Source organism: Passer montanus, unplaced genomic scaffold (genome assembly GCF_014805655.1).
Source record: "Passer montanus isolate IOZ18808 unplaced genomic scaffold, ASM1480565v1 scaffold2, whole genome shotgun sequence".
NCBI classification, from domain to species: Eukaryota; Metazoa; Chordata; class Aves; order Passeriformes; family Passeridae; genus Passer; species Passer montanus.
This window is the reverse complement of record NW_024366591.1, coordinates 26,494,917-26,518,509: the sequence shown is the minus strand read 5'-3', so window position 1 is coordinate 26,518,509 and position 23,593 is coordinate 26,494,917. Positions and strand designations below refer to the sequence as shown.

At 36.5% G+C, this 23,593-nt stretch overlaps 1 protein-coding gene across 1 annotated transcript; it reads left to right on the top strand.

Moving 5' to 3' along the window:
• Nucleotides 1-5,756: 5,756 nt before the first annotated feature.
• Nucleotides 5,757-13,706, top strand: CENPW (centromere protein W). Its single transcript, XM_039707232.1, has 3 exons — nucleotides 5,757-5,896; nucleotides 10,893-11,006; nucleotides 12,650-13,706. Exons 1-3 carry the CDS (start codon nucleotides 5,792-5,794, stop codon nucleotides 12,674-12,676), a joined length of 246 nt encoding a protein of 81 aa, XP_039563166.1. The 5' UTR covers nucleotides 5,757-5,791; the 3' UTR covers nucleotides 12,677-13,706.
• The last annotated feature ends 9,887 nt before the right edge of the window (nucleotides 13,707-23,593 follow it).

Here is a 23,593-nt window from a genome sequence, read left to right as displayed (position 1 = left end):
ATTAATTAAAACATATAATTAACTGTATTTGTTTTTTGACCTGAGATATAGATGTGATCAGTTTTCTAACCAGGCTTTAATGTAAACAAATATGCATATATATCCCTGCTTTTAGTATATTCATGGGGTATGTAGGCAGTACCAGGCAAGAAGTGGGTATTTTTCATTCACATTGACCTAATGACCACTTCCACCTCTGCTTTAGGAGAGCTGAGGATTACTGACAATCATCAGCAAGAGTTTAAGTTTTTGCTTCTGGTGTGGATGTCTCAAATTGTAATCACCCATTTTCCTCTGCAGCCGTGGCCAGGAAACTGGTAGAAAGCTGTTTAGCTAGGCAGACCATTCCATAGCACATCATTTTGTGTTTCAGAGCTGACAGAGCCCATGGGAAATTAATGAAGAGGCAGGAAAACGCTGTTACATATCACACTTCTAGGGCTTTCTTTCTGACTGAAGAAGTCAACAGGGAAAAAACATGGTCCCTGTGGGAGATGAAGGCCAAAAGATGTTGCTACCCTTCATGTGAAAAACAAAGCAAAGAAAAAACAACTATCAGTCTCAAGCCTTCTTGTGGTCAACTCCTCTTATCCACTGTCCCTGATAAATATAATTAGAAGGTTGGCAGTTGGGTAATAAGTATACATCTATTAATCTTTGAGATCCTTACTGGCAGCTATTGCTATCACATATTATGCTAATTAGGCCAGTTTTTAGTAAAGTAAAATCCCGGGGAATATCATTAAATTTTGTGCTCTCCTTTCTTCAGTTTGTAACCCATTTGCATAAGATATATATTTTTAAGACAGAGAACAGGCATTTTTCAGAATTCTGTCTAGGTTTACTAAAGTTTCTAATAGAAGGGCGTCTTTTTGGCAGGTCTGGATTACCTGATCAGAGCACAGGTGCTGGAAGATTGTTCTGGTTTTTATGTAGTTGTTGCAAGCATGACATCTGAAGAGAATAATAACACTCTGTTCCTTCTGGAATTTCGGGGAGGAAAAAGGACGGGCACTAAGTGGGTGTATTAGATCCGGGAGCAAAACACAAATAAAGTACAAATCCAAAAAAGTAATGAAAAAAGTTCTATGAACACAGATGAAGTCGGTATTTGAAGTAAATTTTTTTGGGTGTAATTTATTAACCTTTATGGTTTTCATTGAAAACACCTAAAATAAACATTTTCCTCTTACGTAATTTAATAAAGTAATGGACAGTTATATCAATGTGATCCTGCATGAAATCACTTCAAAAGCAGTGAAACAGATACACTTTTAGCTGATGGCATGTGAAATGCACGAGGAGTATCTCTGAAGGTAAGAGTGACTGCTGAGCTGTGATTTATACGCTTCAGCATGAATGACATCCATTTTATGAATGCAATCAAAGCAGTCACAACAGACAGATGGTGTCTGGCCTGTGGAAGTCACTGACTTCAGACAGGTTCTTAGAGCCTGATATACAGAGGGCTGATACACAGAACGTCCTGAAAAATGAAACTGAAGCTTAAATTGCAAACCTTAAAATCAGCAACTAGTCATAGTTTCAAGTATAATTTACAATGTTTTGCCATTCCTGTTTTTTAGTGTTCTAGGTCTGAAACACAGACAGAAATAGAACTAAATTTTAGAAAATTGAAAGTAATGAAAATAATTGATTTGAGAGAATTCTGTCCTTTCTTCATGAAAATAAAAGGTGAATTCCAAACAGAGTTTTGACTAGTATTTATTACTGCAATTAAATTATTGTCATTACGTTAATAGTGACAGCCACAAGGCAAAAGTTTCTTGTTAAAATTGCCATTTCCCCCTTCTTTTTCAAGCAAGAGGATTTCTTAAGTTCCACAGAGGAGAAGAAAACGCACAATTTGCTCCTTTGTATTATCTCTTTTCCTGTTTCTCTACAAAAGTATGCAACCACACCTGAATTATCCAACAGAAAGAATATACAAACGTAACAGGAGAGTCAGTCTGTATACCCCAATCACTATGATCAAGCCTATCAACTACACTATAGAAGAGTTTACATTTGCTGAATTGTTATGTTCTGTTTTAGAGATATCTTTTCATCACCGAACAAAACATCAAAAGATTTTAGGCTTTGACATCCATATCCAGGATATGTTTCAAAGTCTTTAATCAACCACTGAAACTGGATTACCACCAGAAAGTATTTAACAGTCTCTACCTGACTAGAGAAAATACCGACAGACCTCTGGCTTAGCAAGAATTTATAAAATGTGATTATTAATTTCAACATATAACATACTTTAAATGGAATTCTTCAGCATTTTTGGAGAGAAGATTGACTTTAAAATTATGATTTGATGAAGAGCTGATGAAAAATTTGACTGAAGAGAATGTCAAAATCCAGAAACAAAACAGTTAAACTAACAGTTATGAAGTACAGACTGGGGGAACAAATTTAACAAGTTAGGATATGCTTACAAAAGTTTCAGGACAGAAAGGAAACATGGTTTTTTAATTTCATTTCCAAATATTACCCTTATTTCAACTTACAGTGCACCAGAGCAGTGGATAAAATTAGTCTTTAAGTTCACCTTTTTCCTTACCGAAACAGAGAGCTAAATGTTTACTGGTTTGCAGTTCAGCAGTGATGGCCCCAAACTTGGCCTCTTTTTTAGCCACTGAAATGTATGGAAGTGTTTGCAAGAAACCCACACGATCTGGAAACAAAAGTGACAAAATAATGTCACTGAAATTGCCTGTGTTAAAAAAAATAAAGCAAATAAACAGGAACACGAAATGACTGTTTTTTTCCTGAAGAAGTCAGAACCTGATGGTACTATTTCAATTGCTGAAATGTCCTTGCTCTAATCATCGGTCCCAGATGATCCCTTTAGTTCTAAAACACAGCTCAGCATTGCTGGAAAACTGGGAAGATGTTGTGCTGCAGCTGAAGTTCACAAAATGAACTAATGTGTGTTTAAAAACTGCAATTGCTAAAAAGTGGAAATATATGACATTCTTGAAACATTATTTGAAAACAAGGCAACCGCTTGTAGAAAATGGGTTCAAAACTCCTGCAGCTTTTGAACAGGTAAAATATGAAAATCTGCCTATAAGGCATGGAATTGCCTTTTTTACAAAGCTGCATGAGCATGAAAAAATTGCGATTTCAGTAATATTTTCAAATAATTAATTTAAAATACATTTTTCATTATTCTTTTACTTATTTAAATACTTCATAAGATTCTAACTGAACATTATGGATTCTATCAGAAAGACAAAACAGTCATGTTCAAAATCAGAAATATAATGAGACTGCAGTCTTCTGATTCACTGTAATCTAATCATTAATCCCTGTGTTAATAAGACCAAATAATTGAAACAGTTGTGTTTTTTAAAAGAATTTATTTAGTTAATTTATAAAACTATTTTTGTCCATTGCAATGCATAATGTACAGAACTACAATTTTTTCTTTTTCTACAATATTTATGTATTAAAATTAAGCTACTAAAATAATATTTACATAAATAGTTATTGATAAACAGCCTAAAATGTAAATTCAAGGAGAAATCTGAAATACTGAATTTCATGTTTGTTCAGTAAATCATAACCTATAATTTACATCAATTTAATTTATTACATGTACATTTGACTTCTGTTATCAATTGCTTGAAGTAACTATTGTAATTTTTTCAAAACCTAAGAAGTAAGGAAATCTGGTAAATATGTATATTTGAGCCAGCACTTTAAATTACTATTTTCTGTAGCTAAAATCAACACCAAAAAAGCCCTAGTCCACTAGAAATATAAAACCATCAGAACCAACAAAACTCTAACAGCATTACACTTAATAGTAGATTTCATTATTCAGTCATTGCCTACATAGCAAGCACATGACTAAAAGATACAGTTGCTGGTGTTGAGTCTCAGTGTCTGCTGTTTTATGCAGGTCACTGCACAGTTTCAAATTTGTGTGGTGTATTTTAATCGTTTTAGACCTACAGTAGAGGCACCTTTGCAATTCCTACGGTTTGTAAAATGCTAGCCCATACCAGTTTCCCACCAACAGTGCGAGATACTAAGGCCCAGTTCTCAGCCCACGTAAGGTCCAGTGGAACTGCTGATCTATCCCAGCTGTAGATTTGCATCTGTTGACATGCTGAGTTACTGTTGATCCCGGTGCAAGTTTCTGTGTGTATATTATGAGCATTACAGTATATGACCCTATCTAGCTCCTGAGTCAGAGCCATTCAGTTAACCGAAAAAACCCCAAATGTTTACTTGTAGCAGTGCTGCTGAGACATTAACTGTGACTATTATTAAACTGTGCTGTACAAAAAAGTTCTGCGTGGTAGTGCGCTTATTCTTTCACAGAAAAAAATGTTAAGTCCCTGACTTTAATATCAACATTGCTGTTGACGATTAATGGCAAGTGACAGTCAGAACTGAAAGAAAAAAGCATCGTTTTTGAATATCTGACAAAGTATGAAGAACTGGCAAATCTTACATTCTCTCCTGCTGTCAGATATCATACTTCTATCTGGACTACATTTTGTGCATATTGTAAAATTAACTAAAATACTAAATCATACAGACTTAAGAGCATACTTCAACAAAACTGATTCATATCTGGGTGCTGGTATTTTGAACACATTAAGACGATATATTTATCTTATCAACATTTAAATTTGCAAGCATCCCATAGGCCAAAGAAAACAAAAAACCCTAATAAATATGCTGAAAAACCCCATACCTCAGTATGAAATCCTGACCCCTTCTCCAACTAAGTACACACCGTCCAAAGACACTGAGAATGCCAAGTTACAGGGGCCCCTCTGTGGGGAAACCCGTATTTCAGTCAGCAGCATCCATCAGCTACAGCAGGAGTGCAGGGACAGATGCTGAAAGAAGGATGACATGTGAAAGTGGTGGCCGATTTCAGAACCGCTGTGTTTCTGTGTACAAGTAAGTCAACGCCATACGTGTACTAAAGCAGGATTTTGTCCAGATTTAACTGCAGAACACAGCTACCACTGTGGGCTCGTTTCCGTGTAAGATAATGGGGCTAATTAGAGTCCCGGTCCTGCAGTCCGGCCCCATCTCCCAGCAGGCTCACACAGTCTGAGTGGGGTAAAAGCGTGCTCAACAACTCCTGAGGCTTCTGCGGCAAGGAAACAGCAGCACACCTGGGCGACCACTGCTAGCTGCAAACCCAGCGCCCGAGGCTTGCCGAGGCAGCGCCGTGCCGTGCCTCCGGCCCGGGCCGCGTTCCCTGCGCCTCGGGAAATTCCCTCATGGGCCAGCGGCCGCTCGAGGGCTCGGCAACGGCAGCCGGGGAACTGCCCGCTCCGCTTCCCGTCCTCGCCACCAAAAAGGCCTGGATGGCAGCGCGGGTAACCCGCTACAGCCAGGCCTAAAGCCAGCTCTCGGTCCGCTCGCAAGGGAAGCGGACCTGGAGGGACTCGCGAAGGGAATGGCCGTGGCGGGGTGCACCGGGACCCGCCCGTCCCGCGAGCACCTGCTCGGGGAGCGCCTCTTCCCGCTCGTGCGCCACCTGGGCGGCGGAGCTGGGCTCGGGAGAGCCGGTGGGACGCTCTCCCCGCAGCTCTCTCCGGGCTGCTCGGGAAGCGCCGGGAGCGGCAGCGGCGCCAGGGCCGGCCCGGGCGGGGCGGGGCGGGGCGGGGCGCGGGGGCGGTGCCGCGCGCGGCCGTTGGGAAGTTGCGTCACGGAGGGCGCGCGCGGCTGCGCGAGGGCGGCGGATTCGAACGGCGGAGGGAGGAGGAGGAAGGAAAGGAAGCAAAGCGGGAGGAGGAGGAGGAGGATGATGATGAAGGGCACGGCGAGCACGGCGTCCCGCAGCACTTTGCGGAAGATTTTAAAGAAGCACAAGCCGCAGTTACGCCTGGCGACAAACGCCGACCTGCTGGTGAGGAAGGAGAGGGCGGGGGAGAGCGAGGCTGCGGCTGCCCCGGCCAGCCCGGGGAGCTGCGCTGGTGGCCCGGGGGACGCTTCCTCCCTAAATGTTCCTGCCTGGAGCACTTCGTGTGTGACAGGATGTCCCCTTGCTATTAATGGTGCTTCCGCAGGGACCCACGGGCAGGGGAGAGGCAAAGCTTGGAGGCACAGACGATAGGCATGGGAGAAAATACGGATGGGCAAAGACTGCCGCTCTCCGCTTTGCTGGTGGCTGCTGTGTTGTAGCTCTTTGTAGCGATCTTGGCGATTCAAGGGACGGGCTGATGCACGGCTTTTGTGACACTCCATGTACACGCTGATGTTCATAGAGTTTGGTGTAGACGCACCGAGAAATAGCAGTTTGGATTATCTGACTGCTAGAAGCAGGTTTTTATGTAGATCAGTTCGGGGGTGGAGGTGGGTGAGTTGTGATCGATGAGTTGCTAAGCTGCTATGGCATCTTGAGTGCTCATATGATTTTAGGAGGCCATCTAAGTAGACCCTGCCCTAAACTGTGAGATGACAAGTCTCGTTAGTAATCCAGTAAGGATTTGGATTATCTGGCTGCTAGATGCAGGTTTTTGTGTAGATCAGTTCGGGGCTACAGGTTGTGATCGATGAGTTGCTAAGCTGCTATGGCATCTTGAGTGCTCATATGATTTTAGGAGGCCATCTAAGTAGACCCTGCCCTAAACTGTGAGATGACAAGTCTCGTTAGTAATCCAGTAAGGTGTTGGGGTCCTGGATCATGGTTTAAAAGCGCCTGCCAATGAAAGAGCCCAGTTTGCAAAAGCAGGGCCAATAAAGCTGAATTGCTTCCAACCTGCTCTAAGGGGTTTGCAGCACAGGTAGGGTTTGTCTCACCAAGAAATTATTTGACTACAGGAAGGAAACCTGACCTCAAGAGAGCTTGTGCTGGTTGCTGTATTGAAAAAAAAATGCGTAGAAAAGATACTCTTTGAAAGAACTTAGTCTACTTAACTTGCTGGACTGTGATACAAGAGAGCTTGTGCTGGTTGCTGTATTAAAAAAAATGCATAGAAAAGATACTCTTTGAAAGAACTTAGTCTACTTAACTTGCTGGACTGTGATATCCCCTTGTTTACAAATGCATGTGGCTCTCAGTGCATTAAAGCATTAACACTAGTATGGTCCCTGACTTGAATTGTAAGTCCACATTTCATGTGTGTATAAAAGTTGTGTCTTGCAGCATCTTGAAGGTTGGTGTCTGGATATATGAAGTTAAATGTAAACATATAAAATTAAAATAAGTAATATGAGATTCAAATTAATGAAAATGGCAATTACTTGAGAGTATTTAGATTTGAATGCAAACATTAAATATTTTTCTAATGGAGTGGAGCTAATAAAAATATGATCTCTTCCTGATGTTTTTGCTGCCTTTGGATTTTTTTATGGACTAAGGACCTGACCCCTTGCTACTCATGCTCAGACCTACTCAAAGCTTACTCAGTGGAATGCAGTAGTCAACTAATCAAATGCACACATTCACACTTTTTTTTTTAATCCTTGGTAAGAGTTGGTCTGTGTTTCTAGGGTAATGAAAATTTGGCTTCAAATTAGTGTGGCTGTCTGAAAAGGGGTAAGTGGGGCATCCCTCCAAATCTTGACCTTTGGTTCCCGTCTCTTCCTCGTCCTGGCACTAAAGTTCTCTGAGCTGCAAAGACAGTGAATTGAAGTCACTGAAATTTATAAACAGCAGCAGTCAGATCCAGCTGAAAATATGGCTATGCAAATGTTCATTGCAACACAAAGGATAAGATGAGAATAAATTTTAATAATGTGATGTAAACTTAGATTATCTCTTCTGGTGATGTCACATTACACAGCCTTTTATGTTACAAGGCTTGGCTTTTTATTTTACCTTTAAACAAGAATGTCCAGGTGTGGTGGTTGTCCATGATGTTCTACAACTAGGCTTGTGTCTAACAGCTCTTTAGAGCTTTATTTCCATGGCTAAATAATCAACACAGCTGAAACATGCCTCTTTTAGGAGAACGACACAGGGAAAAAAAAAAAGGATTGGTGAGTTTATTACATAGTAAGACAAGTAACAAATTTGGAGAGTGTGTTTTCTGGTGCCTGTGTTATTCTCTGCAAACCCTGTGATTAGATTGCATACATGAGAAATTTGTATAGTAGCTGTCTTAACAAAATGGAGCCATATACATTTTGAGCAGAGAGCTTATTTCTTCTCAAGGGAAGTATGAGAACCGTGCTAGTTCAGTTTCTGGGCTATCTTCCAGAATGATCCATGCTTTATGTCCGAATCTATTGCAGTATGTGCCCATTTCAGTAAAGTGGTCTGTCTGCCTTAGGAGGAAATAAGATTGCTTTCTTTTTTCCCCAACTTTCAGTGATTATTAATTCGATAAACCAATGTCTTCTTTCATGATCGTAACAAGTTTGAAAGGCATAAGAATTCAGATAATTTTGTGAAATACTTGGATGAAGTTTCTCCTTCACTTTTGATCAAATCTCTTTTCGAAATCGGAAGCTTTGTCAGAACCTGTTTCCTAAGTGTTAACATCTATCTCTTTGCACAATGTAGCTATCAAATTTCATTAGCCTTTCTCAGGAAGATGTTTGTTTTTGGTTTTGTTTTGGTTTTTTGTTGTTTTTTTTTTAAGGAATATCATAATATCTTCGGGTGAAGAGATGCAAATAGTGTTTTAGGTATTTTCAAGGCTCTTTTTGAAAATAAGAGGTAATGATTTTAGTACTGAAGTTCAGATATTTCCCCTATGGTCAGAGAAGAAAATATGCAAGCATTGTTCTAGCTTGCAATTGTAGAAGAAAAGCAGGATCTCAGCTGCTTCTTTTATGCTAGAACAGGTAATGTGTGTTTCCATTGCAGGAAAAGCTTAAAGTATTGCACTGAATGGTCTCTTTTTAGTTTGTTATCACTATAGAATAATTAATAAGTGCACATTGAAGGCAAAATATCAGTCTTAAGAATTGTTTTGAAGTTACAGCAGTAAAACAAAATTACAGTGGTTGTCCCTGCTATTCCTCAGTTCTGTTCAACAGGTGTGTGGAAGTGCTGTGTAAACAGTGCTGTGAATTTTTTACATACGTTCTTAAATTTTGCATCCTTTCTTTTCTGGAAAATAAACATTCAGTTTTGTAAGGTGATTTTCATGACTAGTTAGTTTAAAACAGTTTTTAAATTTTTTGCAGAAGGACAAAAATTTAATATGCAGTAAAGCAATGTCCTTAAACAAATACGATATTGCTTAGTTAGTTGCCAGTAACTGTCCTAGTCATGGTATTCAGTCATTCTGCCTTTCACTAGCCTTTCTCAATTGCCTTGAATAACCTGGAATATTTATTAACCTGTGTTAATTCTGTTGTGGAATGTTCTGATTTTAGTTATGTGACTACTTAAATCTCTTGGAGTACAGGGGAAGCTTCTCCACACGCAGCAATTCACTTTGAAAATAGGAAAATAAAGGTACAGTGATTCTGAGAGAAGATTCAGCTTTAAAAGGCAATTTTAAAGTTAACACTTTTGCCTTTAGATATCTCAAGCATGGAAGCTTTTGTTCCATCTCTCACTTCTCCTTCATGTTGTTTCCAGAAATCTAATCTCCATGTTGATAAGTTTAATAATGAGAATTCTAATGTTGAACATTATTTTCGTGCCACTGCTTGATTCTGCTGGAGATAATTTTTGCATGAATAATTAAAGACTGATTCTAAAGCGGCTTTTATATTTTGTGAAATAAATCTGCAAGCACATCTGCTTTTTGTGTAGTAGATGCTTCCAAATGATGTCAAATATTATGTAAATTTATCTATTGCTTCGTTTAGTTCAGGATATTTAAAAAAAATACCTAAACTGCTTGTCATATGAACAGAGTTCTAGTGACAGGAACATGTAACAGATTCATTGTGTTCCAAACCAACTGCCAAAATGTTTCTTTTAAACGCTTAATTTGTAACTTTCCATTTTACATTTTTCCAGGCTTTACAGATAAGGTATGGAAGAATAAATGCATCACCTTATTCATACAAATAAAATGTTCATCTATTTCAGTAATATTTTTCCAAGCTCTTGATTCAAAACGTCTATTTGTACACTTTATGTAGCAGAGGTAATGTTGTTTGAAAGTTTAATTTACAAAAGGTGCAATTATCCATTTTTCAGGTTGGATTATTTAATTAGTTCACATAATGCCTGTGTAATGCTAGGGGTTTGTCTTACAGGTCCCTGATTAATTACTACACAAACGTGCTTCTGGCTGGCAGTTTAAGTCCAGGCTAGAGCAGTTCCTTCCTTGCCTGCTGCAATTTTTCCCTGCTTCTGTATTAGCAGAACAGCATTCCATACGGAAAGGAATACTGCCCAACCAGTTATTTTAATGTAAAAAAGCTAAGTGATGAGTTGGGAAAAAATGGATGCAACCTCCTGACACTGGAGAATTCCAAGTTCTGGAGAAATTAATGTCAATGTCGCTTTACGCTGGAAAGGGGCAGAAGTCCTTGAACTTGTCTGTAGTCCATTTGGTGATAAGGCAGGAATGAATTTGCTGTTCATAAAAGTCTGGCCATTGTAGTCACTGAAAGCTAATGATATTTACTATGAGCAAAAAGTCTCCTTATTCTCTGAAATTTGTGTTTACATTTCATTATTAAAAACTGCTAATAAAAATCAGATTGATTCCTCTTAGATCAATTGTGGTTTGCGTGATCATTTCCGAAGCACTTTTATGATTTAAGTATACTAAATTTAAACTCTGTTTACAAAAATCTTGCATGAAGGGAATGTCTTGGAAATTTACTGAGGCTTGAACTGAGTAATAATTTTTTTTTTCTGAGAACACCTTTCAGGAATTTGGAAGCAGGATAATATGCAAATTTTCTGTTGTAAACAATGAATCTTTAAAAAAGCAAACTGTATTTAAACAGCTTGAATAATTTATTTTTTCTTCTCTATTTTAAAGGTTCATTTGAATTTCTTATTGTTTCTCCATCGGCTAGCAGAAGAAGCCAGGACAAATGCTTTTGAGAACAAAAGTAAAGTAATAAAACCTGAGCACACCATATCTGCAGCAAAGGTATTAACACACTAATATTTTTCATTTTTGTATAATGTATTATGACAGTGTATACAAAAGTTTTCTGTGTTAAAGTTGATTTTTGATTTTAATCCAAAAATTATAGACACTTAATACTATAGACACTTAATACTATAGACACACTAAAATTATGGATACTTAATATTCTTTGTCCATCATTGGCATAATTTACTGTCACCAAGATAACAAATTAACTCTCCTTGCCCTATTAAATATAACCCAATTTTTTTTGATTGTTCCCTGTTTAAATTTTAATATATGGGTAAGTCTACAAAATGGTCTCCCAGCAAGCTGTCATGGCCAGAAAGGCAGTCCAAATTTGGAGGATCCTTATTTCAGCTGATACTACATCAAGGTAGCTTGCTGTTTTAACTTCAGTGATATAAGTGAAGCTTTATGGAACAGGTGAGAAATAGTTCAGAGAGATTCAAATACCTTTCTTACATCTTCAGTTCTTACGTGCTTAGTCTGAAATAAGTTCATAGCGGATTCTGGCAGCATTGTGTGGTTGCTTCTGGAACAAACAGATAGTTTGTTTGATGTATTTGGCAAGGAAAGAACTAAGGGAAAATGACACTGTGGATTGTTATATGGGTAGTTCAGCATAACAAAAAATGCTGTATGAATAGGAACTCGCTGCATTGCAGAGAATGATGAATTTTGTACACGTGCAAAAGAAGGTGTTATGCAGCATTGTCTCCCTAGAAAGAATTAGTGTCAAAATATGACTGAAATCCTTTTTTTATTCTGTAGCTCATTTCACTCCCTAGAATATGTCAGCTTTACCTTGCAATGAAGGAATTCAGTCTCTATTTTATCTCTTTAACCTCCTCCTCCTGCTGAGCAAATTGGGAGGACAAAACTTGATGTTACCTGATATTTTGGTCCTGTGGCTTCTGTTTATCTTCACTATTTTTTCCCTTTTGCTGAAAGGTTTAGTTTTATACTTTTCTATTACTATAGTGACAGAAACATTTACAGGATATGTAGGGTAGCCAAGTGAATGTTGCAGTTGGAGTCTTAGACGTGTATGGTTTCTTTTTAACTGCAATCTTGACACTTTTTGAACATTTTTGTGCTCCATTTATTTTTTTAAGGTGGGAAGAAAGGAAAAACTGCCTGTATTTAAATAATTTTAACACTTAAATAGTCCCACTTGGGCTTTGAAGTTCATTTTTCAATTTAAACTCCAAACCGAAAAATGTCCTTCCAAAGGTCTGTGTGCTCTTGATACAGACAGAAGTAAGACATTGCAAACAAAAATTGAGCATAAGAGCTGTATTATTGCAAACCTTATTTTTTCTTTTTGTCTAGGCCTAACAGGGTAAGAACTTCAAGGAATCTATTGATGGCTTGAGAATACTATTGCCATTTCTCAGCATTAATTTTCAAAATAAGCCTTTTATTTTACAAAATTCTTGCTTATGAATGTTCTTGCTTAAAAAAACCCTCAAATTTGAAATCTTTCTGTATACTTTTGCTTTATTTCTAATATTTTCCCTTGAGTATTACTCTTTGCAACGCAGCTCTTGGAGAACCTTCGGTCTCAGTAGCCTAGTGTTTTGAATCTATGTCTGCTGCCTGACTTGTATTGATAAATATAATTTTTTTTTTCTTTGCAGGTTATTTTAAAGAAAAGCAGAGGCTAGAAAACAGACCACTGGAATTTTAAAACACATTTTTCAGTCTTTTCTGACTGACTTGATTTATACTGCGAGCCAGCTTTAGCCTTTGTGGAACCATGTGGTTTTGTTGACATCTATCTCCTGACTGACTATCTTGCTGTTTCTTAAAAAAAAATTAAAAAATCTTAGAATGTATATTTTCATACATTTCATGCTAATTTTATGTGTGTCACTTGTCATTTAATCTTTTGATGTACTTTTTTTCATAATGATGGAGGAATGCTTGTACCATAGATACCCTTTGGGTACAATGTGGCATTTATTATTAAAAGTATGAAACTTCTTAAGGGGAACTGTTGTTAAAAAAAATAAAAAACAACACAGGTTTCACTGAATCTAGCATGAATTGTGCAGTTCAGAGCAGATTTACTAGCTAAACAAAATTATGGCTTTCAAAACCATCACTGTAGAAAAAAAGTGTATTAAATACCTTGCCTTCAGTTTATTTATAAATGTCTTGATAATTTTAAAATTACTTTGACAAGTACGTTGAAACTTCCGTGTGTGTTCTCAGAATATATAGTTGGTATTTTAAATCATGATTTGAACTGTGAAGCTGACCTGTTTGATGTGGTACATGAGACAACTTGGTGGCCTGTAATTCGGTTGGAGTGGACAGATGCACAGGTTATGGAAAAGGAAAGATCTGGCACAGCTGATGTTTTCAAAGTTAGATCTTGTAAAAATAACAAAGATAAGTTGGCATGAGTGCCAAGCTATTTCCTTCTCTCTTTTGTGTGTCATGCTAACTTGTCAAAAGTCTGGAAATGTACATTATATAAAAATGTCTTCTTAAATTAAGGTCATATTCTGTTCCTATTCTGATATTTGTAATAATTTACTGAACACTTTGCTTAATAAATATATTAATGAAATTATAGATTAATTTTACAGTTTGAGCTGATAATGCAGTTTTGTGGAATATATGGTAGCTAATCCTTGATATGTGCAGTGAGCTGCTATTAAAATAAAGACTTTTTAAAACTTTTATGTATTAAGTAGTCAAATTTTGTTTGACACCTTACCAAGTATATTCTAGAAACTCGGCAAAAAAATTGCATTTTAGAAATATTTTTGTAGTCTAAAGAAACCGTAACAATACCAGTACTTATAATTTCATATCCTGTCCATGTGCTTTTTAAAATGCTGTATAACCTTTGAAAAGTTATCCTCTCCCAGTATGCAGAAAGGAAGGAAGGAAGCGTTACTGTCCTGCTTTACTTGACTCACAGAGCTTAGTGCATTTGGCTTCTTGAAAGGGTTGACTAGATTCTTTATTCTGCATTTTCTTCTCTTACTCCCTTGGAATCCACAAAGAAGGCCAAGAACATACACATGTAGAAGATATATGGACTTAATAATCTTAAGTACATTCTCAGGAATAAGGAAGATCTGACTAGGTATTTATATTTTTATTTGTAATTACTGTCTTTGATTTAACAATTTTATTGCAGCACTAGATTTTCCTTAGAAATGTTTTCATTTGCCATGAAATATTTTCTTAAAATCCTGTATAATCACATACCTTCCTCACTGTACAATTGTTTGAGTGCTATAGCTTCTTTTGGAACTTGTTTTGATATCCACTTTAATTTTTTCATTTTTGATTTTTCTAGGAGCAGGGTCCACTCTGAGCTTAGTGGAATATTCTCATTCTCATGTAGTAGATTGATTAATGATCAGCTACCATTGGGGAAGGGAGGCAAAAAAGGGTTAAAACCAGCCACCAGTGTACTTGTAAAATATTTTGTACAGTGGGTTTGGTGTGTATTCATGGTTAAGAAGCTGTCTCTTTTCAATGGGAGAGGGACTTTGAAAGTACATTGTGAATGTTTTGTAATAGCTGGAGCAGGCAGGTATCAGGAAGACCTGGGTAGCTTGGCAGTATTCAGATTTCTCTCCTAAACTTCAAATAAATACTTACTGAAAATTAATGGGGCCAATAAGTGGGCTTAAGCTTTTAGAAATGTAAAGTGCTATTGTGTTTTTCTAGTATCTTCTTTTATGTTCACCATAGGTTAATTGTATTCCTATTTGGCAGCTTTTCTGTTCACCTTCATGTAAATACCTAGGGTCTCTCCTTGCTGGATTTTTGAAATTAAAATTTACAGTGGTATTGTCTAAATACCCATGAACACTCACAATTAATATAAACTTGGAGGCTATAGTGATAGTTTATTCCTGTGTCATGTCTCACAAAGTATCAAAGCAGGTAGTTCTATGAAATTTTTTTTAAGCTAGATCTATAGTAGAAGACCTAATGAAGTTGTGTTATTTGAATTCCTGTGTTGATTCTTTGCCATTATGAGGAAAAAGACAAGGATTTTTGAGGGAAGAGTCATGGTGATGCTCAGCTGTTTTTGTGAAACCTTGCGAAATTTATAGTTCTGAAACAACTGACTCAATATTGAATTTCCTCTGGTTTTAAGCATAAGATTCAAGAGCTTTTTGGAAAGAGAGGTGCTCTGTCAATGCAATTAAAACTCCTCATTTCCTCAGAAAGCAGAATGGATGTCCTAAAAAATTAGAAGCACACTCAGACATGCATTTTTTCTATTCTTTCTGCTTTGCAGCTTTCCCCATGACCTGTTTTACATCCTGCCCTGCCCTTTCACTCTGACCATCAATGAAAAGGGGTAAAGTAATGAAGAAATAGAATTTGGTAAAAGTACTTCTTGTAGCTCTTATCATGGTTTTCAGCTTTTGATGTGGCTAGTGTTAGACCTGGGCCAGGGTATTGTCATAATTGATTAAGCCACAAAAGAAGAAGGAAATTGTTAATTGTTTATTGATCAACAGATGACTGTGGTGGAAGAGAGTGGTGGTGCTGCTGCTATTTTTGCTTCAATTATGTAGTGACTGGTGAGAGTGCATCTGCTGCTGGCCAACCTGAGTGTCTCCTGGTGGGGAGTATGGCCTGTTCCAGCTCATGCTCACAACACACATTCGTGCATACTGTGCTTTGATTTTGTAGAGCATGTAAGTTTAATATTTTCTGAGTGGTATAAATCACCCAATTATTATATTTAAACTTGTAAAAAGTGTGAATATTAAGAATGATATATCAGTGAAGGTTACATCTATGTACCTAACTCCTAATGATGTCAATATGAATAAATGAACTTGTATACTTTGATGGTTCAGGACCCAATAATCACTGTTCTATTTGAATGTAAAGTTGTATCTGTTATTTTGAATCAGGAAATCAACCCAGGGGCTAGAAAAGACATTCATGCCTTGGAGTTTCATTGTGGTTTTATGTGGAGAAGTGAGTGACTGCTGAAAAAGAATCTAAAGTTTCATAATAAAAATAGTTAGTATTTTCTGGTTATAGTCATACAATAAAGGAGAAATAAATCCAGGAATATGTATGCTGCAATAGAAAAATTCTTTTTCTAGCCATAAGGTGGGGATAGAGCAAAAATTCTCTTTTTTTCCTGTGGTAACTTTCCATTAGAGCAAGTATTCTGATTATTCTTACTAAAAAGTATGCTATAGATTGTGACACTTTCTCATATTGTTTGAAGACTACCAAGCCTACATTGCTTACATATGTAGGGCAATTAATGTTCAAAAGAAAAAAATACCATTCACATCCAAACCAGGATGTTCTCCTGATCTGTGCTGAGAGGGTGAAAGATATGAAGGATCTTGAAGATTTTTCTTTATTTAACACTTAATCTTTCAGTATCATGTAGATTTCTTAATTAATGGTCTATAGTTTTTTGTACCGCATAGCCTCAGTTTTAGAAATGGATATATTCTATGTGCAGTTTTATGAAGGAAATTTTTGTACAAGACATTACTTATTTAGCAGCCTTAACCATGAAACATACAGCTTGTACTGGCTGACTTGCTGACTTGGCGTTAGTCTTTATCAGTTTAGAGCAACTAAGGGGATGTAAATCCTAAATGCTTTGGGTTCTGAGGTGACTTATGACTATGAATTTAGAAGGTGACTTGCATTTCAAATAAAAATGCTGATCACATTAAATAAAAAACCTTTTTTCCACAGCTGTGAGATATGTGTCAAATTCAAGTTCATTAGAATGTTTCAAAGCAATGTGTGTAGTTGTTTTTCAATTCTTTATGTGCATTATCATATACTATGTATGTGTATTGGCATATAGATTCCTTCATATATTTTAATGGTAATGTAGCTGCTGTGATAGCTTACTTGATATGATGAAAGAGGGTAGTAGAACAAATTTCTTACATGTTTGAGTAGCTTCAGTTCTAGGCTGAGAAGATGCTGACAGCATTTCTGTGATGCTAAATACAGAATTGCAACTTTTTTAAGAACCTGAAGAGTCTCCCCACCTGAGACTCCATGGTTCTGCAGACATCAGTTGGAATTCATTCATTTGCTGTTTGGTGAACAATGTTGGGGGTTTGTCAGTTTCTTTGCAATCCACATTCATCAAATTTACATGGGCTTTGATACATAATATTCTCCTGTGGGCTGGGTTATTAATGTTATCCTGACCAAACTGCTGAAAGATCTTTTCAGGTCATTTGATACCTGTAAGATCAAGTTTCTTACTGAGAAGGTCACTTTCCTGGGGGAATGATTTCAGGGCATGGAGAACATAGTGGAGTGTAGAAAAACACCTAGACACCCCTAAAGTAATTTCTGGTTTAAAAACAACCTTACTACCCTGTAATAACGTGACTGCAGCAGTTAAATGAAAGCAATAACACTTCTTCCATCAATGGTTTGCTCAGCCTCCCGGCACTAGATCAGGCTCCACAGAAAGATTCCTAGTTTGTTTCCTAAGCATGTAGAAAACACAGGAAGGCATGTTGGCAAGAGGACAGATCCTGAATCAAAATTTATAAAGGCCAAATACTTCCAAATAAATGCATTCTGGGATAGAGTTGGATTAGCTGGAGTTTCCAGTCTGCTATATTGGGTTGAAATTGGTGTAATTGTATTGGTGCTGACCTCTAAAATTGATAGCCTAATGTGAATTGATTTCATTTGTTCAACTTCAGTAGGTAAGTACACACACAGATTATATTATATAACAAATAATTTTTGATGAATTGCTGCAAGTTTTATAAATAAACCAGATAAAGACAAGTAAGAGGTAAGCTAGTTTTTAAAATTATATTGCATGTCTGAAATCTTAGTACAAGCAAGCCTCTAGCTATAGCTGTTGAAGCTGTTTTTCAGGTAGTAAAAGCTTAAGTTGCCAGTGATAGTGGGTTACATTTAAATGTTTAAATTCTTTAGTTAATTTTTGCTCTTCAGAGAAAATTAGGTATGCTTCCAAAATTGGTCAGCTGTTTAAATATTACTGATTCCTGACGACTGGCTAGAATTAAAAGGGAAGTAAAAGACAGTAATTAAAAAAAAACCCCAAACAATAACAACAAAAAAACCCCAGGAAGCAGTCAAGAAAGGTGAAGGATAAGTGCATGACATAGTTAAGGTTGGACAGGTTCTGTTTCTCTAGTTTCACCATTTGTATTTCATGTTGGGGTTTAACTGTGGGCTCCCACATTTTCCAGATTTAAAAGGTTGTGTCTCAGTAATGGAGAACAGTAACTTTAATGTAGTCTAAATAACAATATTCTTCTAAAACTTTTTCCAATAATGATATGAGATATCTTATTAAATTGCCACCAGAATTCCACATAGTAATTAATTTTGATGATACTTTACCTATAGTCTATTTTGGAAGTTTTTCTCACAAATTCATATGGAATAAACCTTGAAAATTCATACCAGAAGTGGACAAAACATAATCTTCCTTGTTATTTATTTTCCTTGTTACCCTTTCCATTTCTGGATAAGACTGGAGAGTCCTAGTGAAAGTTTATTTTAGGGCAGTGACAACATTTAAAAATCCAGCATTTAAAAGTACTGCCAAAAGGATGGATTAACTTTCAATCCTTTTTGAAGGCATGTTAGTATTCACAAAATGAATGACATTGTGGGTAAGGTTGGAAGGGACCACAGTGGGTCATCTGCTCCATCCTCCCTGCTCAAGCAGGGTCATCTTGGAGCAGACGGCACAGGATTGTGTCTGATGGTTCTTGAATGTCTCCAGTGAGGAAGACTCCATAACCTCTGGGCAACCTGTTCCTGTGCTCTGTCACCTGCAGTGACCTGCAGAGGTATATCTCTATATGTGTAGCATGAACACATTGTGAGACTGAAAGTAGATCTGTAGTTTAATGATAGTTCTTGTCGACTGCAATTTTTGAAGTTAAGCCTCAACAAAATAGGGAGTAGCTTACTGGTTTGAGAAGCTGTTAATTTTTCTGTAACTTTCTACCTGTGAACACCAAGAAGTTTTGCTGTTAATGTTATAGTTCGTGCCACTGTACCTTCTGTTGAACTTTTCTTATTTGCTGAACATCTAGCTGGCAGTGCAGCTACAGCCAAGAGTTGGAGGAATATGCAGTATTAAAAACACAAGACAAGTGCAAGCACAGCAGTTTTACTTTGGCATTATTTTCATGAACCTAGTATCTTTTGCAAGGTTTTCCTGGAAATAAAAAGAAAACACCTTTCCAAATAATTTTTACTTCTGTAGAATGGATGCTTAATTACACTAAACTTCTCCAAAACAAATGCTCATGTATTCAACTGAATTGTACCTTGGATATTTCTGCTGATGTGTTTTTTTTCTTTCTTCTTGCTTGCCTACTTACGCTCAAAAGAGAGGATGGGATATGCTGCATACACTTTTCTTTTAAGGAAGACTCTTATAATGGCTCTTTTTGTTTTCCCTGAAGTTCCTGGTGAAGCAGGAAGCCATACACTTCTAGATCGATGTCTTAAAAATTACCGGGAAGGTATTATTTTGCGTCTACTGCCTGTAGTATAAAACATTTGTTCTGAAGTGTGAAGTCTGCCTCTGTACATATTGGATGTTATGCCCATAAATTTTAAATCTCTTTATAAACTTGGTATTTTTCGGTTCAGAAATTCTAGGCATTTTCTAGTATATAAGACCCAGATGGAGCTCAAACTTTGGGCTCTTTTATTCTCTGAAGAACCCATCAATGTAAAATATCAGGCTACTTTCGCTTTGAGAATGGAGACAATTTTTCATAGGGTATTTTACATTTTTGTCCATTTGGTTTTGTTTTTATTTTGTTTTGGGGCTTTTGTTTTTTGGGGGTTTTTTTGTTTGTTTTTGGGGTTTTTTCCTAACTACATGGGCTGCTAGATTAAAAGTTTTTTGCTAAATATTTGATATCATATTTCTTTATTCAAGCATGAAAATTCAATTATGCCTCACCTCCCAGAGGAGTCCTCCAGTTTCCATAACATTCCTAATATTCTTAATTTTGAAGACTAAGCAGAGTTTCTTCCCAGTATTTTCTGTTGCACTTTTTCCAACCCCTAAGTTCAATGCTAAAGAAAAGAAGAGAGGAGGATGTTTGTGATGCTGCAGAGCATTTATACTGGAACATAAGCAAGAATGCCAGCAAGTACCAGGCTTTAAACTGAGAAAAGTGTATGTGAAGGAAATGCTCTATCTTCCATACCAAACTTACCTGATCCTTTGGGAAGACAATTCACAAGATGAGCCTTTGTTAGCAATGCTGTCGCCTTTGCTTAAAACTTGTGTAAATATTCCACACTCCTTGATATAAAGCTTTTTTTTTTGCCCTCCTTATTAGCAATAAAGAAGAAAGCATCAGATCCATTGTAAACATAAAAAAATTATTATATAATATGTTCATTACTGATTTAAAACCAGTTTATTTAATATTTTTAATATTTTTTCTCTGAGGAATATATACTCTTTTGAGAAAATTCTAAAAATGAGAAGCTGGATGTTTAAAGCTGTACCGATACTGGGACTTTATAAACTGTACTAATGCCTTTATTAAAAAAATAAAAATATGAAGTTATGGCACAAAGGAGCAAACTACTACTAATCATAAAGAAACACTTTTGAAATATCAGCTTTTTAATGTTTTCTCTTGCAAGTTCTATATAAAATGATGATGTCTGTTAAAAAGATTGTATGTAGTATTTTTAAAGCTTAGTAAGTTTAACTCTTGTCTGCATCCCTCTTGAAATGCAGACCATGTTTGAGACATAATTTGTGTAACAAAATATCTTTATTTCTGAGTTAATTTAATTTTTACATGCTTGTCTTACCGAGGAAGTCTACTTTTAATAAAAGTCATGTGTTTAGAGCCATAATTTTTGCATTCAGCATAAATTATTTTTATGTTGTTACTGTTTGATGTAAAGTCTACATTTTCTATGAGTAAACTTAGCAGTTACAGTATGGATTTCATCTTCCTCTATCAGTACCACCATGTTACCAATCACTGTATTGAAAATGCTTCTTTAGAAGTTAATATAACGTTTCAGCAAAGCTATGAGTGTAGTTTCAATACAAGATGCTGACTATCTGTTTTTACCTAGGCTTCATATATTATCCTTGTAAACTCAAAGAAAAAGACATTTTCCCCTGTTTATGTAGTTTCCCTTTTAAATGGAGCCTGTCACCACATGAAACACTTTGCTGACCTTTAGCATTGTCAGAACATGAAACAGAGGAGGAGGATATCCTATGGTGTATAGTACATTAAGGGGATTACCTCATCAGCATGAAAAGTCCGTAACTAATCTACACCAGAGACATGTAAGCTCTTGGAGCAGGACATTCTTGAGAAAATAAAGAAACACATCAAAACATTTTCTCTGAGACTTGTTCAGCATGTAAGTGGAGCAGCCAGCATGCGAATGAATTGCAGTGTCAAATTTGTTCTCTGTTTACAGAGTTTTCTATTCATATATCTACCCAGACCCTAAATTTCCAGGCTGAGGCAGGATTGATAAAAGAAAAAAGTCTGCTTCTTTTGGAAAATTGAATTTGGGGTGAGGTTGTTCCTGCTATTTTCCTTCTAGTAAGAATCAGTGTTCTCCCTACCTTGTCACATTGCAGGAGGTAATTGATTAAGAGGGAAGCATTTTTTTTCTTCAAATTTTCTAAACTGCTTTGAAACTGTACCTTTGCACTGGTTTAATGTATTATTTCTCCAGTTTTGCTGAGCTTGTGTGGAGCCAGCAGGGAAATGAATGGTGATGATTCAAACTCTACCACTAGGTAAATAAAATGTGGTTCTGCCCATCCACAACATGCAACCCTATAACTGCTGCTGTGATGGATTTGCTGCAACTTACAGCATGTGTACTATCTTAATATATGCTTTCCTGTGTGCTGTATTTTTTCCCCCCTAACACAATGATTAGTGATAAATTTGAAAAACATTGACCAAAATCTGTAAACACAGTTTTCTACCAATAAAGAGCTCAAGTAAATGAGTCAGCCTAAAGTTTGATTAGCCATGCTTGAATCTTGCAAATAATGTGGTTTCTAAACCTTTGGGTTTGGGAACCCTGTTACAAATTTGTGCATGAATCCTTCTTTGAAAGTATCCCTTAGTATTAAGAGAAAAAAGAATGCAACATTGAATCTGTGGAAACTTGCTAAAATTTTTTAAAATTATTCTTATTAAGTTACAATAGTATGTTATTGAAACATGATAGAATAGAAACATTCAGGAGAGCAAGACAACCGAAAGCAACTAAAAGCAACTAAGCAACTGAAAAGTAGTTTTTATCCCGTTTTCATATTTTTCAGTGTCAGGTTATCTTTTTCAGTTTATCTGCTAAGGAATTAGATGTCATTACCCTATAACTCTTGTGTGCTGATTGATCAAATTTTGTAGTGTCTCTGAAATTCTCATCATTAACCATCTTTTTAAATTATGTTTATTTTCAACAGCAATAATATATATCTTTCAAATAAGATATTTTCAAATATCTTATTTGAAAAAATTCTTCAGCAGTACTCTAAAATATTTTTGAGCAAATAATTCACAAAATTTTTCTTCTTTATCCTGAACTGTTGATGTATAATTCAGTTTCTTCAAGTATATTCACCATTCAGAATTGTTTGTGGGATATTCTGTTGAAAATCATAGGGGACTCTGCTTGAGCAGGGGAATTGGACTTCCAGTTGTCCCTTCCAAGCCTACCCATTCAGTCATTCTCTGATTCTCAGTAAGTCTTGGTTTTTAGCTCACTGAGCAGCTGTCTGTTTTCACTGATTGCCATTTGAAAGGCAAAAGTCTGTAATCAGCCCGTTAGTTTGCATGTTGTATTTCTTCATCCCAATTGAACATATGTAATAATTCTCAGCTGGAGGCTTGTAGAAGACAGATGTAAACATGCCTTTTAGTAAACACTTCCTGAAGTGTGCCTAAATTGCTTAAATCCATATTCCTTATGATAAACTTAATTTCATTAACTCTGGAAAAGCTGAGCCAAAAGATATCTCTCTTCGTAAAAATCTGAATTAATGCTTGTAGAAAATATTTCACAGTAGTTGATTGGTTTTAGCTGCAGAAATGTGTAACTGTAGTGAATAATATAGCCTTGTTGAAGTCCAAATACTCTCTTTTTTGTTGTTGAAGTGGAATAATGTATTTGTACAGAACATAAGTAGTAGATGAGAGATTTGACCAAAAGCATTGGGAAAACCCCTTACCAAAAAATCCAGGAAGAATAACCTCCAATATAAGCAGTTCTGAGAACTGAAGCCTTTTGATCTGAATGAAAACCAACTACTAAAATTTTGAGGACAATAGCTTCTTTACATTGCTATGTTGTCAGTTATGATTTAGAGAGACAATTCATTTTCTCTGTTTACCTGCTATCTTCTCTGCAGTAGGATCCAAATCTCAGTTCTACAGAGGTAAATAACAGAAGTTTTTAACACTTAGGAGATCAGCATTAAGAGAAAACACAGAATTTTCTATCTTGTTTCCAGTAATGAGAGTTATTCTTGTCACTATATTATTACATATGTTCAATCAGGATGAAGAAGCTGCCTTTAA